Source organism: Fundulus heteroclitus, chromosome 20 (genome assembly GCF_011125445.2).
Source record: "Fundulus heteroclitus isolate FHET01 chromosome 20, MU-UCD_Fhet_4.1, whole genome shotgun sequence".
In the NCBI taxonomy this organism is placed as follows: domain Eukaryota; kingdom Metazoa; phylum Chordata; class Actinopteri; order Cyprinodontiformes; family Fundulidae; genus Fundulus; species Fundulus heteroclitus.
Window position 1 is genome coordinate 13597753 of NC_046380.1, and position 20202 is coordinate 13617954.

Genomic DNA, 20202 nt, shown 5'->3' on the forward strand with positions numbered 1-20202 from the left:
AAAAATGCCTTTAATATAATACATACATACATGGTGAAATTGTCTCCATATATATATATGGAAATTGTCTCCATATATATATATATATATATATATATATATATATATATATATATATATATATATATATATATATATATATATATATATATATATATATATATATATTGGACTGGAGACAATTTCACCATGTCCTTGATGACATAATAGGACCTGCTTTTTGAATGTCTTTAATAAAAACTTTGAAATGTCTATAAATATACAAACATCCTGACTTATTTATTTCTCTCTCTCTCTCTCTCTCTCTCTCTCTCTCTCTCTCTCTCTCTCTGCTTCCAGCAACTGGACCTTCACTGCTGCCCAAAGACCTTAGTGTTCATCATCCACTCTTTCCTGTCTGCTAAGGTCAAGCGACTTGGCCTCCTGGCATGATACAGGCCAACCATCCATAACATCAAAATAGGATATTCAGTGAAACGAACACCAGCCCCAGAAGACCTTCAACAAAAGGGCCAGGGAAGTGATGCTGACAAGCTCACTTAATCAGCCTTTCCTCTGCCTTTTAAAGCATATGGTTTTTGGTCAGGCTCTCTCTGATCTTTTTGTTAAAATGAGGAGAAAACTGGAACACTGATGGACTTTTTTTTTAATGCGTAGCTGTTAGGATGTTTTTTATAGATAATTCAAGTCGGTAATCATTTAATGGGTCTCGATCTGTCAGAGCTGTCTAAGTAGGTCAGGCCACTTTACGATGGGAAACTGGAAAAACGCGACAGCCTGTATCTTAATATTTTTTTAAGCTTGAAGTCACAACCATTTTTTTTTTTAGTTTGGTTTTAATGAGTCACGGCAGGCTTTTGTCATGAACATCTTTTCATCCTTCAATCTCCACTTCAGGGACGTCCTGATTGATGTTGGACAAACATTTTTCAGCTTCAGAGCAGTGACAGATTGACGTGGCTGATTGTAAAGTGATCAATAGCCATTGCTGAACAGAGTACATCTAAACAGACAGGCTTTTTGCTCAAAGTTAGTTATAAACTTATTTACTTACCCTGTTTTAACCCTACACTACGGCTTATCAAAGAGAGCAAGCATATGTTTATTATGTTGCAAGCTGTTGATCTAATGACTTTTTAGAATATAATAGATAAAAACCTCAAATCCCAATGGTGAATAAAAGAAGCTAATATGGCAGTTTTGCCACGATATGTCTCATTTCTATACAGCAAAGACGGTTTGTACGTCACATATTCGAGATTTATTTTATTAGTTTGATTTAAAAAAATATAAAAATGTGTTTACATCATAAAGTGTGTGATTATTTTATTTCTTCAGTGTTTGAGTTGGCCCTCTCTAGTGTCTAAACGCTAAACACACATATAGTAATATATGTTCTAAAACCTGTTTGCTTAAGAAAACAAATGTATTGTATATTCTTATTTAAACAAAGGTGTGCCTTGCAAGGTTGTTTGTATATAAACATGTAATAAACTTTGTTAACTTTTATTGATTAATTGGCCTTTGTGTATTCCATAAGCCTGTCTACTTCTTGTATAGCTTCTTGCAAAATAATACTTGCTGAATCTTTTTGGTATTTTTTTTTCCCACATTACAACCAAAAACTACAAATGTTTTGTTTTATTTGGATTTTATCTAACAGACCACATTATTGCTTAAGTGTGAAGTGGAAGAAAAGTGGTACATGGTTTCAGTTCCCCCCAATCAAAGTTTGAAAAGTGGGGCATGCAGAAGTATTTATCCCCCTTGAGTAAGTGCTGTGTAGAACCCACTTTCACTGCAATAAAGCTAAAGGACTTTTGGGATATGTCTCCAAGAACTTTGAACATCTAGTGATTGAGATTGTCCTTATTGTCTGTGAACATCAATTCACAGAGAACACCAATTTCCCATTCTTTCTATAGATCATCTGTTAGATTTAGGTCTTGACTATGACTGGGCCATTCCAACCCATCAATATATTTTGGTACGAACTTTGCCGTTTTAGTTTTCCATTGGATTGAAGGTGATGTTCAACATTGGATTCCCAACACACAGAGCGTTCTATATTTAGGCTGTCTCTGTTAACTAGAGCACCTTCTTCCTTGTGTTTGCTTCTACATGAATTATGGCAAACTGCAAATGGCACTTCTGATGGTCTTTTTTTTTTAACAAGGGCTTTCTTCTTGACACTCATCCACTAAGGTCAGATTTGTGGCGTGCACGACTTAGAGTTGTCCTGTTAACAGATTCCTCCACCTGAGCTGTGAACCTCTGCAGCTCTTCTAGAGTTATTGTGTACTTACTGGCTTCTCAAATCACCTTTGTGCTCAAACTGTTCAGGAGTATAAAACTACATTGTTGTGCAATTCTCTTTTAATTTTCAAATAATAGATTAAACAGTGGTGCGGTTGCACTATTGCCTTGCAGCACGAAGGTCTTTCTGCATGGAGTTTGCATGTTCTCCATGTGCATGCTTGGATTCTTTCCTGGGCGCTTTAGCATCCTCCCACAGTCCAAAAATATTAATAGGTTAAATAAAGTTCTGTAAGACATTGTGCTTCCAAGGATGTTTAATCCCTGCATTAAACATCTCCTTCAGTTATTTAGTTATATGTCTTGGTTTCTGCGGAAAAGGTTTGGTTACAGGGCCGTGAGATCTTTACTGAACAACTATAGCTGATTTTAAATTGCAAACAGGTGTACTTTACTATTTATGTGAGTTCTGAAGCAAGTTTATTGCATCAGATTTTATTTAGTGGCGTCAGATTAAAGAATGCCAAATACAAATGCATGCTACACTTTGAAGTTTAATCGTAAAGGCTCTCAAAAGCCATTGAAGATGTCATGATTTGTTGGTCAAATGAATTTACTTTGATAATGTTGTTTTTTTTTGCAGCATCCTGTTCCAGTGTTATCCTGTGTTTTGTGTTTTTGGTCACTAGACTTAGTCCTGTACCTCAGTGTTTCTGCATCCTGCTCTCTAACAGCTGTCTCTCATCTGTCCATTCAATAACCTGTGTAGCATTCAGTAATAAAACTCCACAGTATAAATAATCCTTGACACAATTACCCCTATCTCAGAGCATCTGCTGTCCGCAGCCTGCTGTCACCTGTCCATTCCTGGCTCTTCGGTTTTCTTTTTGTTATTATTATTATTAAACCTTGTTATTTACAATGCTCTTGCCATCCTCATCTTTGCAGATGAGTCCCCAACAACACCAAGACATGACCGTATACATTTCACTGTTGTGCACTGCTTTGTGTCAGTCTATCACCTCAAAACCCCAAAAATGCATTTAACTTTGTGGTTTTATTATTTCCCAATGTGAAAATGTATGGATGCATTTCCAAGGAACCGTAAAAGCGAGTTTTACATCAAAACATCTCAAACAAGTTGCTCTTTGTGTGGTGCTTCAAGCAGCAGATCTTGTCGCACGCTGTCTCCATTTAATAGCCCCATTAGGTGCTCTGTTAGTTTCATTAAGGTCCAGACAGATCTGTAGGACGGACAAAGCAAAGTGATCATGATGATGATTATGATGATGTGATGCTTAAGTCAGCAGGGTGGGTAATTGGAACAGTTAGTCCTGCTGCGAGCTATTGTAAAAGGAGCAAACAAAGACTATGGTCTCCTGCGCTGTTTATTGCCATTAAACGGCGTTATCAGTGAGGAGCAGATGCTTCGTCAGCCTTTGTGTGTGCTTTTAAAAAAACGCCCATTTCCGTTTGTGTCTGCCTCAACTGCCAATACAAGCAGGGCAGTCCAGTATTAACAGCATGAGCTGGATAACAAATCAGAATATAGTGTTTATATTTGATCATAGCACCACCACCACCACCCCCCCTCGTTTCTCCCCCCGCCCTCTTGTTGAAATGTTGCTATGGTAACAGCAGGGCACACTCATCCTCGCGGCATCCATCTCTTTTCCACTGAACTATGGTTTTGCTGTTGAAATTGCCAATCAGCCCCTCAGATCCAGTTGGTATGGAGGGAGGAGACAGTGTGAATATATTTTGATTAACAAGAGTGGAAGGGCACTTTGGACGGAGATGAAAGGAAGAAAAAAAACATGTAGCAAAATATGATGTTCATCGGAGGAGAAGGGGAGAAGATGTTGGATGAAATAGGGTGCATGCTGGGATCTTTTGTGTTGAATGCTGGAAATCTAACAATATAATGCACGTATCACTAAATAAGACTGTGGAAATACCTTTTGTAGTTGGTCATGACAGACTAGAAATGTTTCACATATGGACATAAATCTGAAAAAAAAATTATTTTCAGACTGAATACTGTCAACATTTAGCAATATGTTAACTATGTGTTGTTGTTTTTTTAGCTAACAATACCTCTACTTTTTAGACCCATTTTCTGTTACAATGTCTGGCTTGTCGTTTTCGTATAATCATTGAGAGTTCCATGAAAACAACATTAATAAATTGAAGTGGGTCAGTCAGACCTACTTCCCTCTCAGCTGCTCAGATCAGCACATCAGTTTTTATCAGTTGTTCTAAAGACAACGACCGTTTGCAACCGTTTCGTATCAGGCAGGCTGAATCTTTCCTTAAAACACATCGTTTCTCTCTGTAGATTTAAGCCCAGTTTGAGAGTCTGGCTTTTGTGGTTTTATTGTTTGTTTTTAGGTATCTGCTCTCTAATTTTTATAGTCTCTTTGTTTTTCTAGATTTTATTTTGATATCATTTAAAGTTTATTTTGTTTTTGAGGAGGTTTTTGTACAGCACTTTGGCAAATCGTGCTATATAACAAAGTTCAGTTGAGCTGAATATATATTTAGCTTTAGCTACATAGTGATACGATGTTATGCTAAGATAAAAATGTGTTAAAAAAAATGTAATGTTTGAAATACAAAATGGTCTAAAATGATTTTAAAAAATGCAAAATTGTAATACAGATCACTGAAAAGAGCCATTCTAAAGTTTTTTTCCAAATTTCATTATTTACTACAACTATTCTGACCACAGTGAACATTTATCACTCATTACTATAAACATTATTTTCCTGATTATCCATCCAAAATGTACTTTTTGTTCCCCCAGGTTCTGGTTAGATCATTTCATTACAAATGTGCACAATCAAAATATCATGATCTCAATACCTCGTAAAAATCTGATCACTGTATTTCCTTGTCTTCAATCTTGTTCCGGGTCTAATTAACACATTTCATTCCAAAGCATGTTCATCTCTGGGACACAGAACCAGTCTCTCTCCTACGATGGCTGAACATTGCCACGGTGTATCATTGTTTGAACAGATGAAAGTGGCAACTTCAGGCATCTGGACATTTTTCCAAGGACAATTCTCTCCCTGATATCTTACCTGATTTTTTATTTATTTATCTTTCCTCATGTCACACAATGAGGCAGTGACGTGCAGTCTTAAAACACATCCAAAAATGTTCCTCCATTTGTGTCAAATGTTGCAATTGTATTTATCAGAAGCTCAGAAACCTACTATTGCCATCAGGGCTTTATCAAACTGTTTAGAGGTACTCTAATATTAGTGTTTGTTCATCATTAATTTTGAAGAGAGTAATACAAATTCACACACGTTATTATCTTGCTATTACAAATAGTTTTAGTAATCCTAACTTATCAGAAAAAGGTTTTAGATTGAACATTAGATGATGTTCAGATTTTATATGGTTGGTTTGCCTAAATAAACTTGGAGCTTGATTATCTTTATCCATCATTTATGTTGTTTTGTTTCCTTTAGTTAGCTCAATCTAAAACTATCAAATAATTTTGGTAAAAAAAAAACGCATTCCCTATTATTGCTAACATTTTACACATTTTGAATTACCAGAAAAATGTCATGTCTTTTCAACTCTTTAAATAAATAAAATTTAAGCAAAACAGAAAGCACATTGTGAAAATAAACAGAAGTCACTAAATAACATTACATTATCTGATCATTAGATATACATCTGGGAAATAAGGTTTCTTACTCTGAAGCTTTTGGAAATGTAAGGAATGACTTCTTATAGAAAGTCCTTGCATACAGCCCATTAATCTGGGAGGGATTCAAATCATGAACTAAACAAAATATACCCTAGTTAAGAAAATACAAAAGCTGGATCTGAGATTTTACAGTCTTGGGTTATAGCATAACAGTTAATAAAGTCTGGGACACTCCTTCAAAAAAAGATAACATTTTACTAAGTGTACTAACTTTCTTTCCAAACCCAGTGATGTTTAGGATAGATTTTTAAATGATTCAACTGATGTAAACTATTATTTCTGTGTCACATGTATAGATTATAGTTCGAAGGGGTGTTTTGGATTGCTGGCAGGTGGCAGTAGAGTATTAGACATGAGAGAAAAAGTGCTGCTGTCTGGTTCTGCAGACAGTAGGGGTCTCTGTGTCTCCACAGTGAATATCTTTAAAGACAACAGTGGTGTTGAAAAGGGGAAGGAGACTGAGAGCATTACAGCTTTGATTGGTTCTGACCAAATTCGGAACAGGACATCCCACAATATCCCTAACTGTACCCCTCCTCCCCAACACCCTCTCCACAAACACAAAAGAACAAGAGAAAGGAAAGAGGACAAGACATTAATACCAAGGCTCTCTGAGAGCAATTCATATTCCAACTGGAGAAGCATGTTATCTATTTTCTCACACTCATCCATTGTGCTCCTTTTCCGGAGAGGCATTGGAGCAGAAGCAGGATTCAACATGAATCAAATGGGACCTTTAAGGAACCGCACAATGGTGGCAACACTTAGTACAATGAGAAAACATTTCAGGCTCACACAGAATCCAGAGGAACAAACTGCAATCACTCCTGTATCACTTTCTCAATAAAACCATGTCAAATCTGTACAAAGGGGATGGGCCGAGGCTGCTGCTGAATCCTGTCATTGGAAAGTCATTCTTCCAAGCTTAATCAATCTAGGTTGTTTGATTCAATTCAAACTCCCTCCCAGGCAGAAGAGGGGAGAGGAAAAGCAAAGCAGAAAATGAGAGTCGACTTGAGCCGTCTCTCCCTAACTTTGACAAGGATTTTCACCATCTTTTGTCTACTTTCTTTCTCACTTTTTCTCTCATCGTCTGCCTGCAGGCAGGAATTATAGCTGCTCATTTCATGCTAAGCCATAGTTTGATTTATTTATTTATTTTCCAGTCACCAGTATTTTTTTTAAATGTTATTACTGCTGTATGTCTTAAAGACTAGGTTAGGGTTATTAAATATTCCAAAGCGAATAGTATTTCCTCTCAAGTAAGCTCCTTGGAAATATTCCATCAGGGCACCCTTTTATTCTTTTCAAATGTAGTTATGAATTTTAAAGTAGACTTGTATTACTTGGGGAGAGAGACGTGTGATCAGAATACAGAACAAAGCCTAGATTGGACTTTTTTTCTTCTTGGAACATCGAAAAGGAGACAGGAGAGGATACAAAAAGAAGGATAGTGTGTTTATTTTGGCCAATGAAAACTACTCCTAAGTTTGTTTTTCTCTTATTCCTCAATGTACAACATTCAACCAAATTGCCTTCGCAATTATAAGTAATCAGTAGTTTTAATTTAAATACAGTTCCACTTTTTTTTCCTCAGCATTGCTGCTACAGTATTTAATAGACAATCTGATTCAGCAGCCATCCTTCCCCTTCCTGACTGATTTTTTAGTATTCATGAGCATATGCTGCTGTGTGAAGTCCCCTGTCAATAAATATGCACAGTCTTAATTGTTCCCATCATAATTAGACTACAATTCTGTTCTTTTTGGCTCAGGTGTGTGTTAAAGCTCTTTCTTTTGTCTGCGGCTTGGCACTTCTAATGATTTCCATGACAATCGTTTGAGTGAGTGAGGAAGTGAGAAAGAGAGAGAGACAGAGAGCGAACTGGAGAGAGAGAGAGGAGGTGAGAAACAGTTGCTGGAATAAAGCCCCTTTCTCAATCTGAATAGCTTATTAATAGAGCTGGTCCCGGGCAAACAGATGGCAGCTGCCAAAAAACAAACACAGAAATCACAGAAATGAAAAACCGTAATTCAATTAAGCGGGAAGCATTCCTCTCTGCAGCGGTTATTGAGCAGTTTCCTTTAATTTGATAATCCATTTTTCAAAAGAAATGGATAAAAAAGTGTGTTTCCGCCCTGAACACGCTCCTGTATTTTTTATCTGAAACTGACATGCAGAGAATGCAGAGGCCGCAGGCTGCATGTATGTGGATGTTAGGGAAAAATGGATTTAAGTCATTACATGGCTCATAATTAACAAATGTAATTAAACTTACTAATGAAGATTTAAACCGCGGTGGTAATATGAATTAGTGGTTCAGATTAAAACAGTCCATATGGAAAAGTGAGTTCATTTCTGTAATAATTGCATATTAGCAGAATATCTGTTATTATGACTGAAACAACAGATGAATATGAAAAAGTAGTGAAAATGGTCTTTTCGTTGTAATTAGGCCTACTCCTGTTTAAATTCAGAACAGCATATCTTAGAGCCCCTCATCAGGAAATTTGAGATAAATTTGTGCATTATACTATATCTAGGAGTCCAACTTTATCCGGAAAATAGTCTTCTGTTAAATGAAAAACAAAAACGCCTTTGCCAAGCTAGAACAGCATTTTTTTTATAAGAATAATCTTGGGTTTCTTTTTGGTACAGTTGCCAAACTAAAGAGTCATAGCTCTGTTAAGCCATCCATTACATCATCTCTCGGCAGTAATGACTTTATTGGATTCTTTATAAATGAAACTGATTCTATCAAAAATAAAATCATTACCTCCTGAACACGATTACTTAATCTTGAGTAATGGAGGCAGCACAGTAGGTATCTGTTTTTGGACTGATTTGAATCAGATGAGCTCTTTTGAGTTATCAAAAATATTAGCTTCATCTAAATCTTTAACTTCTATATTTGGCCCAATTCCAACCAAATTATTTTAGAAATTATTCCCTTTTATCACAGCCCCCATTTTAGATTAAGATTATTTTTTATTTAAATTTTACAATAATTTTAGTTAGATTAATCTATCCTTAAAGGACCAATAAGCCACATTTAAATATGTTACATAGAAATAACTAAAAAATAATGATGTGAAGAACTAAAACATTTCAGATGGACTATGGTATGACGTCATGTCGCAGCTCCCTGCGTTGTTCTCCAGTCTCTTGTTTACATAGCCGGGCCGTACCATGCACGTGCATGTGCGCATGTGCATGTATGTGCATGTGAACAGCTGCCACTCAGAGCTTAACCCCCTCCCTGCCCTAAAATACATCCATCAGAGCAGCACAGTGTTGGAGCAACATGGTGAAGAGCACCCCAGCAGATCAAAATGTTCTCTTGCTAACAGCATTATAACATTACTTCACTCGAATTGTTCCTCCAAAAGGTGATGCTGTTTTGTGTTTTAATCCTTTACAAATATGAGCATAGAAGGCAACTCTTCAGAAGGGAACAGAGGAGCTGGGTGGCAGTCAGAGCAGAACTAAAGAGAGGCGCGGCTTGTCATACATCTTGCTTTGGTCTACAGACAGTGCTCAAGCAGCACCTAGTGGTGAAATATGACTTACTGGTCCTTTAAGGTTGGTTCACATGGCAGGATAATTTGCCTTATTTTTGCCCCAATCTTGCACTTGTGACATGTCCCTGACTATCGGTGTGGCTCTTAAGATAATCTTAAGAGATATTCCTGCCCTGTGTGGTGTGTTAAGAGTGATCTGGTCCGCTCGGAAGGATGTCGAGACCGCACCGACCTCAAATTCGGGATATTCAAAATGGTGGATTGTCTAGGCCTGATATCCTAGCGTGTGGAGTGTTCCCCCAAGGAGAAACCAGCACACCGCCTTTGAAATGTGATGTGTAGCCAATCAGAAAGTGAGGTCAGTAAAACTAATAAAACACACAACTCACCTCTGGCTCCCTACTGGTACTGTTGAATTGCTAAGGTATGGAAGTGATGGATGTTTATGAAATGGTTATGGAAAGATGTTGAACTTTGCCTGCAAACCACCGCAGAAGTTAATTATCAAGTCATTGAATTTTGTGGTGTTGCGGTGCATAATGTAATGTTATATAGTTTAAATAATACTATGATGCAACGCCGCATAACTGGGAATTTTTGTCTCAGAGTCAGAAGGAAGATACAGCACCAAGTACCAACCATGAACCCACAAGTCCCGAGTGGGCAGGTAGGATTACTAATTAAGTGAATATTAAAATTAATTTAATGAAGAGTATGGTGCTGTTCTGTATGAATAGTGCCCTGAGATGCCTATGCAAATTCTCAGTGGGTCATCGCAACAGCAAACAGGCTTAAAGAAAGAACTAAGCGTAAGTCTGGTTGCCTCCAATTTAAGCCTCTTTGCCGTTGCCCTGAGATGCTGATGATTCAGCACTACATTCATGAAACTGTCCTGAATTTATCAGATGGCTTTGTAAAAATGAGTGATTTCATTTGTGCTGAGAATTATGACCATTTTCAAAATGTGATTTAGTATCAGAAGCAGCGCCAGTAGTGATGAGGGGATTGCTACTTTTAGTATGGAGGAAACAGATGAGCTGTTGTCACACAGTGTGTGAACAAACAAGCATTGACTTAATCTGCCTATTCTTTTAGTAATAATAGGGCATCATGTTATATGGGACGGTCTGAGGCATGAAATTCCAGGGATGAAAATGAGTCCCAATCCAGCCCTTGCAACTGAATAATGTCTTTCTTTCTTGGACCTGTCTTTAAGTGATTAACCCTGTTTCTGTCCTAGACTTACTCCCTTTCAACCTGAACCTATTGACTTTAAAATTTGCTTAGCCTGTCTGTTTGGCTGTGTTTCTCTCCTAGAGGAAGCCACTAAAGGGGCAAGAACAGCCATTAGATTTTTACTATTCATAAACCTAGACATATTCCTGGATCAATACATCTGTGTTCTTTTTGTGGGTATGCCCAGTTGTTGGTGGTAGGCTATTCATACTCAGCCTGCTTCTGCTGGTTTCTTCCTGTTATAGGAACATTTTCCTTTTCTGCTTTGGTTACAAGGATGCACGTTATGAGGGACTGGTGCAAAGTCAATGTTAAAATACAAGTGACTGCACTGCAAAAAGGGAACTAAAAGGAAGTAAGAATTTCTTGAAATTAGTGTATTTTTCCTTGATTTGAGAAGCTAAATAAGACTATTTGCCAATGGAATGAGTATTTTTACCCCTAAAATAAGATAATTAGAAATATTGCTCTTGAAATAAGATGATGGAGATGAATTGTTCCTACTTTAAGTGCAAAAATCTTATTCCATTGGCAAATAGTCTTATTTAGCTTCTCAAATCAAGGAAAAATACACTGATTTCAAGAAAATGTCACTTACTTTTAGTTTGCTTTTTGCATTGTGTTCACTGTCACCACAAGTTCATCCAGGAGGAGTGAATGCTACAAGTCAATGACTTGATGGAATCTGCTTGGTGCATCTGCTGGGTGTTTGAGTTTGGATAATAAACCTAACTTGATTGCATTGTTTAATAAGTAGGATCAGTTGCAATGTGTGTATTTCCCTTGGAATCTTTTCTGGCTGATTTGACTGAACAGGGCAAAGGTCGATGGCGACAACTCCTCCCCCCACCCAACAGAACCAGCTGTGCTGCTCCAATGATGTTTACCTGTCTGTGTTTTCAGGTGCCACTCCAGCAATTGACAGTTTTTCTAATTTGAGCTTGAATGAAGGCAGCGCTGTGCAGGGCAGAGTGTGTGCAGGAGACACGAGAGTGACACTGCTAACAACCAATCAGAGCCAGACATTCCTCCTGGTTCTGATTGGTTGTTTCTGTTTGGGAGCGGTGTATTTCTGGAAATGGTAGTAGGACCACTGGGAGGAGCCAGCTAAGCTTTTATTTTATTGTCACTGTCTCATTCTTTTCTGTCAGGACATATTGACAATATAAACAAATGTGTAAAAAATACATTTATACAAGAGTTACTTACTGCAGTTTTAATCCAACAAATACTTATGTTTATCTTCATGAAACAAGTAAAAAAAGAGATTGAAAATGAGTTGTATCCAAGACTTACATCATCAAGTGCAATGCAAAATGTTAGATGCAATGAAGTAAAGGAGTTATAAATTGTGCCTCTTTGGTAATCCAATGGACGAGTCTGGGTTTGACAGTTCCCAGAACAATGATACTTGCATGAAACTCCCAACATTGTGGAAACAACTTGGGCATGCGTCCTTCCTTTTTCGACATGACTTAGCACTAGTCTGCAAAACCAGGTCTATAAAGTCATGGATGAGCAGGTGTGTGTGGAAGAACTGGCCTGGACAGTGGCCTGGACAGAGGCCTTACCTCAACCTGATAGAACACCTTTGGGATAAACTAGAATGGGATGAATTACACCATGCTGCATTTTCTTTTCCAACATCAGTGTCTGACCTCACAAATATTTATCTGGGAGAGTGGTATGAATATTTCCATTAACATACTTCTAAACTTTGTGGAAAGCCTTCCAAGAGGAGGTAATGGTGTTACAACATAAATGGGTGGGTGGATATCATAATAAACCCTACCGATTAAAAATGGGATCTAACTCAAGTTCATATGTCAGTGAAGGCAGAGGAGCAACCACCAGCAGATAATTATAATGGTGTGTACCAGTATTGTTTTCATCAACAATGACAACATTATTTAGTTGGCGTCCCTTTTTTTGTGTGCCGATAGTGAACCAATGACGAAATAAACATGGCCCATTGATGGCTAAGACATGATGAGACTTATGTGAGTTTTCGTTGAAGAGATGAGACTAAATAAAAATATTATTAGTCTGTCAATGATGTTCAAAATGCATGACATTTTCAGTGTAGTGTGCATGTAAACAGTCATAGCTCCATCCCATCCTTATGTGGTCATACCCTCCCCCACCCACAACATGAGTTTATTCATTGATGGTCCATAACGGTCGCAGCACTTGGTACAAATTAGGTTGGTGGTCAGAAATTGCAAAAAGATTTATAGAAATACCTTTATATATATGTTCAATCCAAAAGGAAAACTGAAAGTATTTTAGAGGGAGACTGCAGTAATGTTGCCACAAACTAGATGGGAAAATACTACAAATCTTAAGAAGCACCTGAAGGCTCACCACGCTGTTATTCTTTCAAAGGTAAGTTACTATAATTCCTGTTAAGATATAATATACAATGTTACTCGACTATCAAATCCTTATAAATTTTATAGTGAGCCCACAAATGGGCTGCTATGTTCCGGCTAATGGTAGCTTGGTTGTGCTAATATCAGCTCATTAACTTATTTGTGTTACTGTTATGTATGGAACATGCATTGATTTTTTGCCGGCGAGTAAGTGTAACACGTTGTCATGTTGCCATGTTTTAGTCACAGAAACATACAGATACATTGGTCATTAAGGAAAAATCTCAAGGCTTAAATACAGGTTGGGCGCCAGTCATATGGTTAATAAACTTTTAAAATGTTTATTTTTTGCTTGCTTCCTAGTTAAGGCCATTAAAGTCCTGGGGGGCAGATTGTCTGCCATTATCCTCTTTAATATAGAAAGTATTCCTGGATCATTTAGTGTGCTTCTGTTCTCTTTTGTGTCTCTGTTCTGTCTTCTCAATTCCCCTGTTGGTGGTGACAGACGGCTGTTCACACTGAGCCTGGTTCTGTAGGAGGTTTTGTCTTTCTGTTAAAGGGGAGTTTTCCTCTCCACTGTCACAACATGCATGTTTGGTATCATGCCAAGGACAATGCAGACGACTGACGACCGTGACTACATGCCCTTCAGGAGGAGTGAATGTTGAAATCAAAGACTTAATGCAATCTGCTGGCTTTCCTTAGATAGGAAACTTTGTGACCAGTCTGTCTGGATGATTTAATTTAATCTGACTTTATAAAGTGATTTAAGATGACATATGACATAAAATTTAAATCGAATACATCTTTATTAACATGGTAGGATTCTATCCAAATGATGTGTTCAAACACATGATGATATGCTTATATGATGCTGATGTATATATATATATATATATATATATATATATATATATATATATATATATATATATATACATACATACATATATACGTATATGTGTGTGTGTGTGTGTGTGTATTTTATTTAAAGATGTGATACCTACTACTTATAATTGTTTTGAAATTACCTGTAGACCTTTACAGGTGATGCAGTCTGAATGGACTTTCTTTGACTAAAACTACACTAAAACCTTTCTGCTTTTATGTTCAACTAAAAGTGGACTAACACTATTGCATATAGAAATGACTGAACGTGACTAAAAATAATAAGTGTTTTTGTCTAAAAGACCAAGACTAAAACCTAAAATGGCTGCCAAAAACAACACTGGTGTGTACAGCAGTGTTCAGTACCGGTGCTGCAAGAGAACAGTAGTTTCATTTTGCCAGCAATAACCACAATAATAAACTAATTTCTAGCAATAAGTGATATGTCCAGAGCATTCATAAAAACTATTAAAGCAGATTTGTTGTTGGAACCAACATGATAAGAAAGAAGAAGAAACAAATGGACCAAGGTATAAATCTGTGAACAAGTTTTACTTTGTTGAATCTACTCAGTAACAGTAATCAACAGCCTAGAAAAGCTGATTGTTAAAGCGCACAAACTTACCTCGAATGTTAACTTTGACCTGCTTAACGGCTTCTTTTTAAGGTCACTCCAAACTACCTTGCGGGGCTGTAGATTTAGCCACATCAAGTCTTATCCAGGATTATCAAAACACAAGGAGTACACAGCCTTGCTGAGTTGTTTTGCCTCGAAGTGCATGTTAAGGTTTCTCATATTGGTCTTAGGAAAACAATTATTTTAAGAGTGATCCTCTTATTGATTACTGTTTATTTAGAAATCCAGAGAGCGTTGTAATGATTAATAATATGCCAAAAACGTAGACATTGATTTTTGATCGTGTGAAAGCTGTATTTTACTTAATATATATCAGTCATGAGAAGAAAATATGAAGGTTTCAATGGCATTGTTGTTATTTTTCCATGTTTGTCAAGCTTATAAACAGTCATGCACAGAGGAAAATACATATTTAGATTGGCTCGTCTCCTCTTATTCCCAAGGGCTTCTGAGAATGAACCAATGTTTCCCCCCAAATTTATCTGAATGGCCTATCAGTTTCCATGTGGAGTCATCATCAGCACCACTACCAGTAATGCATATAAAGTTATATTCTATGTTGATGCAAGACTGATCTCAGCCGTTGGTGTAACCATGAGTCAGACATAGCAAGATTATTTCAGGGGTTTCCTTTTTCACATCAGAAATCCATTGTGATCCTAGGTCACCTCAGATTGTTTGTGCTGAGATCCTCCTGTCAGCCAAGCTGAGAGGGTTGAGAGATCCCAGCAGGTTCCTTGAGAGTTGAAACAGCACGATTTGGACCTCAAATAATGCATCGTGTTTGAGTCTACTGCGGCTAATTTTTGGAGCTGATAAAGTTGCCTGATCCAACTGAGGCTCTGATGACTGGACCGCATCTTCTGTCCCACTCTTTCCTCTTACATTGGAATTTGGTGTTAGAATCATCAGAATTAGGTCAAAAATCATTCTCTTTCAGTTTATGAGAACCCAACAAGCTCCTGGTAAATTGTAGAGCTTTAATCAGTTTGATTGTTGTTTCACTGTTCATGTCCTGGTCATTAAATCAAGTTGATTAGAATTAGTGCTGTGTGTCATGTTTGTCAGTTGTTGCCTTTTGTTTTAATCAACAGAGAAAAGATGCTTGTTGATTGATAGTACATTTGATATCAGCGTTAATCTTTGCATTGATAGTAATTAAATTCTGAAACCAAAAATGTACCAAGATATTCTAGTCTAATTGAGATACTTCCCCAGGACAGAGGTGTTTATCATTTAGACTGATTTTGAGATTTTCTAAGTTATAGATTTATAAATATCATCAGAACTTCGCGTTGCTTATCCTAACCCTACCCCTATTAAACTTAAACCCTGAACTGTTTAGCCTCACTCTCTCTACTGAGACCAAGACCAAAACAATGTTTCAATTAAAGCTTCTTTTTTGCTCCCAGCCAAACCAGAATAGATTAAAACTTAATCATTCTCCTATTTCTCATTGCATTTTGTGTTGCGCCAAATGATCACAAAACCTTTCTCATTCTCAGGTGATGCACTAACATTTTGACAGAACAGAAGTAAAACACTTTCATCACATTCACTCTTGCAGCCTAGTTCTCCCAGTGTGACCTTCATCGGGATTTGTATGGAGGCACCTGGACCTCTCCGTGAATGACTTTCACCAGGATGATTTTTTTCCCCCCAAATTTAATCCTAACTTAGAATTCAACCTCATTTTTCATTCGCTCCATGCCTTTGAAGTCAATTTCTCTAAAACCAGGGGGACTGATTGAAAACACTTTGGAGTGATAGAAAGTACCATTACTTAGAAGAGACACAGACAGGGATAAAACTAAACCAAAGAGAGGGAAAACACTCAGGTAGATTTGATTCTAATGAATGCAGATGCATCTGACGAAAATAAATGTCCCACGGGAGAAAAAAAGGAGTTTATCACACAGACCTAAATAGAAAGTGAGGGGCTTTAAAGATTAAGTGATTTATTGAATATGAAATATGAAAATTACAATCATGCACAAAGGATTCTGGAATTTGCAGGTACATAAACACTGTAATTGATGAGAGTGGAAAACTACTTGAGTATGACATACCATGTGTCAGATACAATGGAGCTCACGATGACGAAACAAGACAATCTTATTTATTTGCGCTTTAACTTTGGGTGAGCTCACATTCAAATCATCAATGAAAGAATTTATAGATGTCATATTTTGCAAACAAATAGCCAAATATGTAATAATTTTCAAAGAGCAAAATCGGGTTGGACTTTCTCGGTTGTATCTTGACAGTAGTTCATTCTCCCCTGATGCTGTATTATATTCTAGAATATAGCCTCAGGATAATTTTGCATTTCCGGTATTATTCCAAAAGTTTCTAAAACATTAAATCTTCCAAGTTTCTTTCTATATTTTATCTCAATTCAGTTTATACATATAGTGTTAATTCACATGTCAAGGCACTTTACCAAGTTTTATTTTATTAAATCAAACAGACTGGTTAAAATTTTTTCAGTTTAACAAAACCCAGCAGATTGCATTGAATCATTAACAAGCAGTATTCACCTCTCTTAAAGAATACTTAGCAACAGTGGACAGTCTCTTGCATTGTGTCCTTGACTTTGCGGCAATCCCTCATACTGAGCATGCATGTAGTGACAGTGGAGAGGAAAACATACCTATACCACGAAGAAACCTCCAGTAGAATCAGGTGTTAACGGCCATCTGCCACAACTGACAGGGGGATTGAGAAGACAGAGCATAATGTAACTCTTTTAGTGGCTTCATCTAGGAGAGAAACACAGCAAAGAAGTTGTTGCCAACAGGAGCATGGGTGGTGCCCCCACTCCAAATCAGTGTCACAGCTAAGCACAATGCTAGACCAGATGTAGCTACTATGAAAAGAAAATACAGAGAGAGACCAAAAAACTAAACTTAAAGGAGCTATAAGTGATATATTTACTGTTAAATCAACCTAAATCATTCTCATTTGCCATCTGGGATGGAAGTAACATTCCATGTGCATCATAACTGTTGCCCTCATGACTGCAGTTGGCACAGTATAATGTCAGACTTGGTCAACGTCATATTTTCGCATTAAGTGGAGATATGATTGTGTTTTTGGATGTGTTTAGTACTCAGAGAGCATTTAGTTCATTTTGGCTTCATCCGAAACGTCTAATAATAGCTCCTGTTCCTTGATCCTTCATGGGGTCAACAGTAAGAACTCTTTTGTGGGAAGGAAAGGAGCTATGGACTGCTGTGCCATTTTCGGACACCTTTTAACTCCAGCGTCATTACGTGATGGAAACGCACATGGATGATGCAAGTCAAATCCGGGCCTACATCCTTCCGAAAATCAATTACAATGTAAAAGATCTCTTCTCTCCGGACATTTTCATTAATTTCCAGGAGGCGGCTGATACGTCATGTCAAGCAAAGGATTGTGGGATACCTAAAGGGTTCTTTGCGCCGGCAAGGGACGTCGCAGGGTTCCTAGGCAAAACTAGCCATAGTACAGAGCATAGAGGTTACTTTTTGTACCTCCTTCCTTACTGACTGCTCTATTTGGACAGCCCTTATCATGGCGACAGATTACATATTTCTGGCGTGGCTAAAGAGTCCTTGCTCTATAAGGGTAGTCGGATTGAGCCATTGTGAGTTTCTTATGTTAAAGGAGCTATGAGAGGAAGCATACATGCTCATTTTTAGACTTAGACAACTTTATTGTCATTTTATATGCACAGAGTGCATACAGAATGAAATTTTGTTGCGTACAGGTTACGACAGTGTAATGGAATTTCAGATGGAATAAGGCAGTATTACAATACAATATAAAGTGCAGCAGTGATCAGATGTAACAGTGCAGGAGAAAAACAGTGTGCAAGAACAGTGTGCAGAGAGTTGTTCAACTATTGTTTATGTGCAAAAATAATGGTGCAAAAAGGCATTTGTATGCAAAAGTATCGTGCAATTTTCTTACCTCCTTCCTTACTGACCACACTGATCGCACAGCATGTATGTTGACTGCTGACACACTTCCACTTTGGTCAAAGAGTCCTTACCCAAAAGAAATTTTTGGATGAACACTTTGATTTGTTCACTTGTAGCTTCTGCATCCTTCACCTTGAACTACAACATTGCTTAGAGAAATAAAAATGGCGGACTTGAGAAATTGGACTTCTCACCCATGACCTTGTTTAACAGTTCGGCAGCAAATACGGTGACTAAAAAAAATCAAGAAAAAAGTGAATGACTTGAAACATGTGACCCAAAAAGAATATAAAGGTATCTTTGAAGCTCCTGAAAAGAGGGTGCAATGTAACATCCTTGGAGTCTGGTTCTACACCTGGAGAAAGAGTATCACAGGTACAAACAACCAATACATTTGATAAAATGAGTGAAAAATATGCAGTATTATTTAATAAAAGGATTGTATATAGTGACATCCAAAGCTAATTATAAGGTATATCTGTATAGAAGTGTTTCTGTAAACCTGGATCCAAGCACCTGTGGGTGTTTGAAGGTGTGCTTGTATATATAAGGTTTATCAATAAGAAAAATGCTCAATAGTGGTTGTGAGGAGCCAAAGACCTGCCCCCCAGAGTGCCAAAACAGACCAAAACCTCAGACGTCCCAAAGGGTCCCCAGAGCACAGGAGCCAAAGAAGGACCAAGATAGGGATAGCTGCATCCCCCATCCCAGAGAAGACCAGAGGAGATTCCCAGGAAACCACCCAGCTGCAGCAAAGAGCCTGTGAGCTTGGCCGCCAGCAAGCTACACCAGAGCTGATCCAGCCATGGGCCCATAGACACAAGGCCCAAGTACAAACCGCCCCCCCAGCGGGGCCCCCACAAAGCCAAGGAGCCCAGGCTCCACAAAGCAGCCCACCAGGAGTGAATCAGCATACACCCGAACACCCAGTCTCTGACACCTAGAACCGCCTACACTCCAGCGGGTCAAGGCACTAACCACCGGCAGGGAACCTGACAGGTGGATGGGCTGCACACTTGGAGACCTGAGAGCAGGCCAAAGCTGCTGCCTATCCTGTCCTTTGGAAAGAAAGTAAGCCAGTTTTCAGAACTCCAGAAGGGTGCAACCAGAAAGGGAATCCCTCTGAAATTCAAACTGATGCCCATACCTGAGGCTCTTGAAACTGGCAAACAGAGACTCCAAGCCTTGGCAGCCCAACTAAAGAGTAGGTATGAAAAAAAGGAGATAGAAACCAGAAGAATAAACAGGCTGTTCTCCACTGAACCAGCTAAAGTGTACTCCCAGTGGCAGGGTCATAACATACGAGCCAACCCACCAAGGCAAGAGACTAGGCAATACTGGAAAGGTATATGGAAGAAAGAAGCATCACCTAATAATGATGTACATTGGCTAATAGATCTAAGAGCAAACCACAATAATCTCCCTGAACAAAGTCCAGTAAACGTCATAATGCAGACATCAAACAAAGACTCTCAGGTATGAAGAACTGGACAGAACCAGGCCCGGATATGATCCACATGTACTGGCTGAAGAAGCTGACTTCTCTCCATGAACGCCTAGTGACACAAATTAACTATCTGCTGACAAATGGGACCCA

General features: G+C 38.0%; 1 protein-coding gene across 1 annotated transcript in view; it reads left to right on the forward strand.

Annotated features, from left to right (window-relative positions):
* The window catches only part of snta1 (syntrophin, alpha 1), a 69466-nt gene extending 67949 nt beyond the window's left edge, over nucleotides 1-1517 (forward strand). The window contains exon 8 of the mRNA XM_036151968.1: nucleotides 340-1517. Coding sequence (XP_036007861.1) covers nucleotides 340-432 — 93 coding nt within the window. The 3' untranslated portion in view covers nucleotides 433-1517. The remainder of the gene's footprint in view (nucleotides 1-339) is intronic.
* The last annotated feature ends 18685 nt before the right edge of the window (nucleotides 1518-20202 follow it).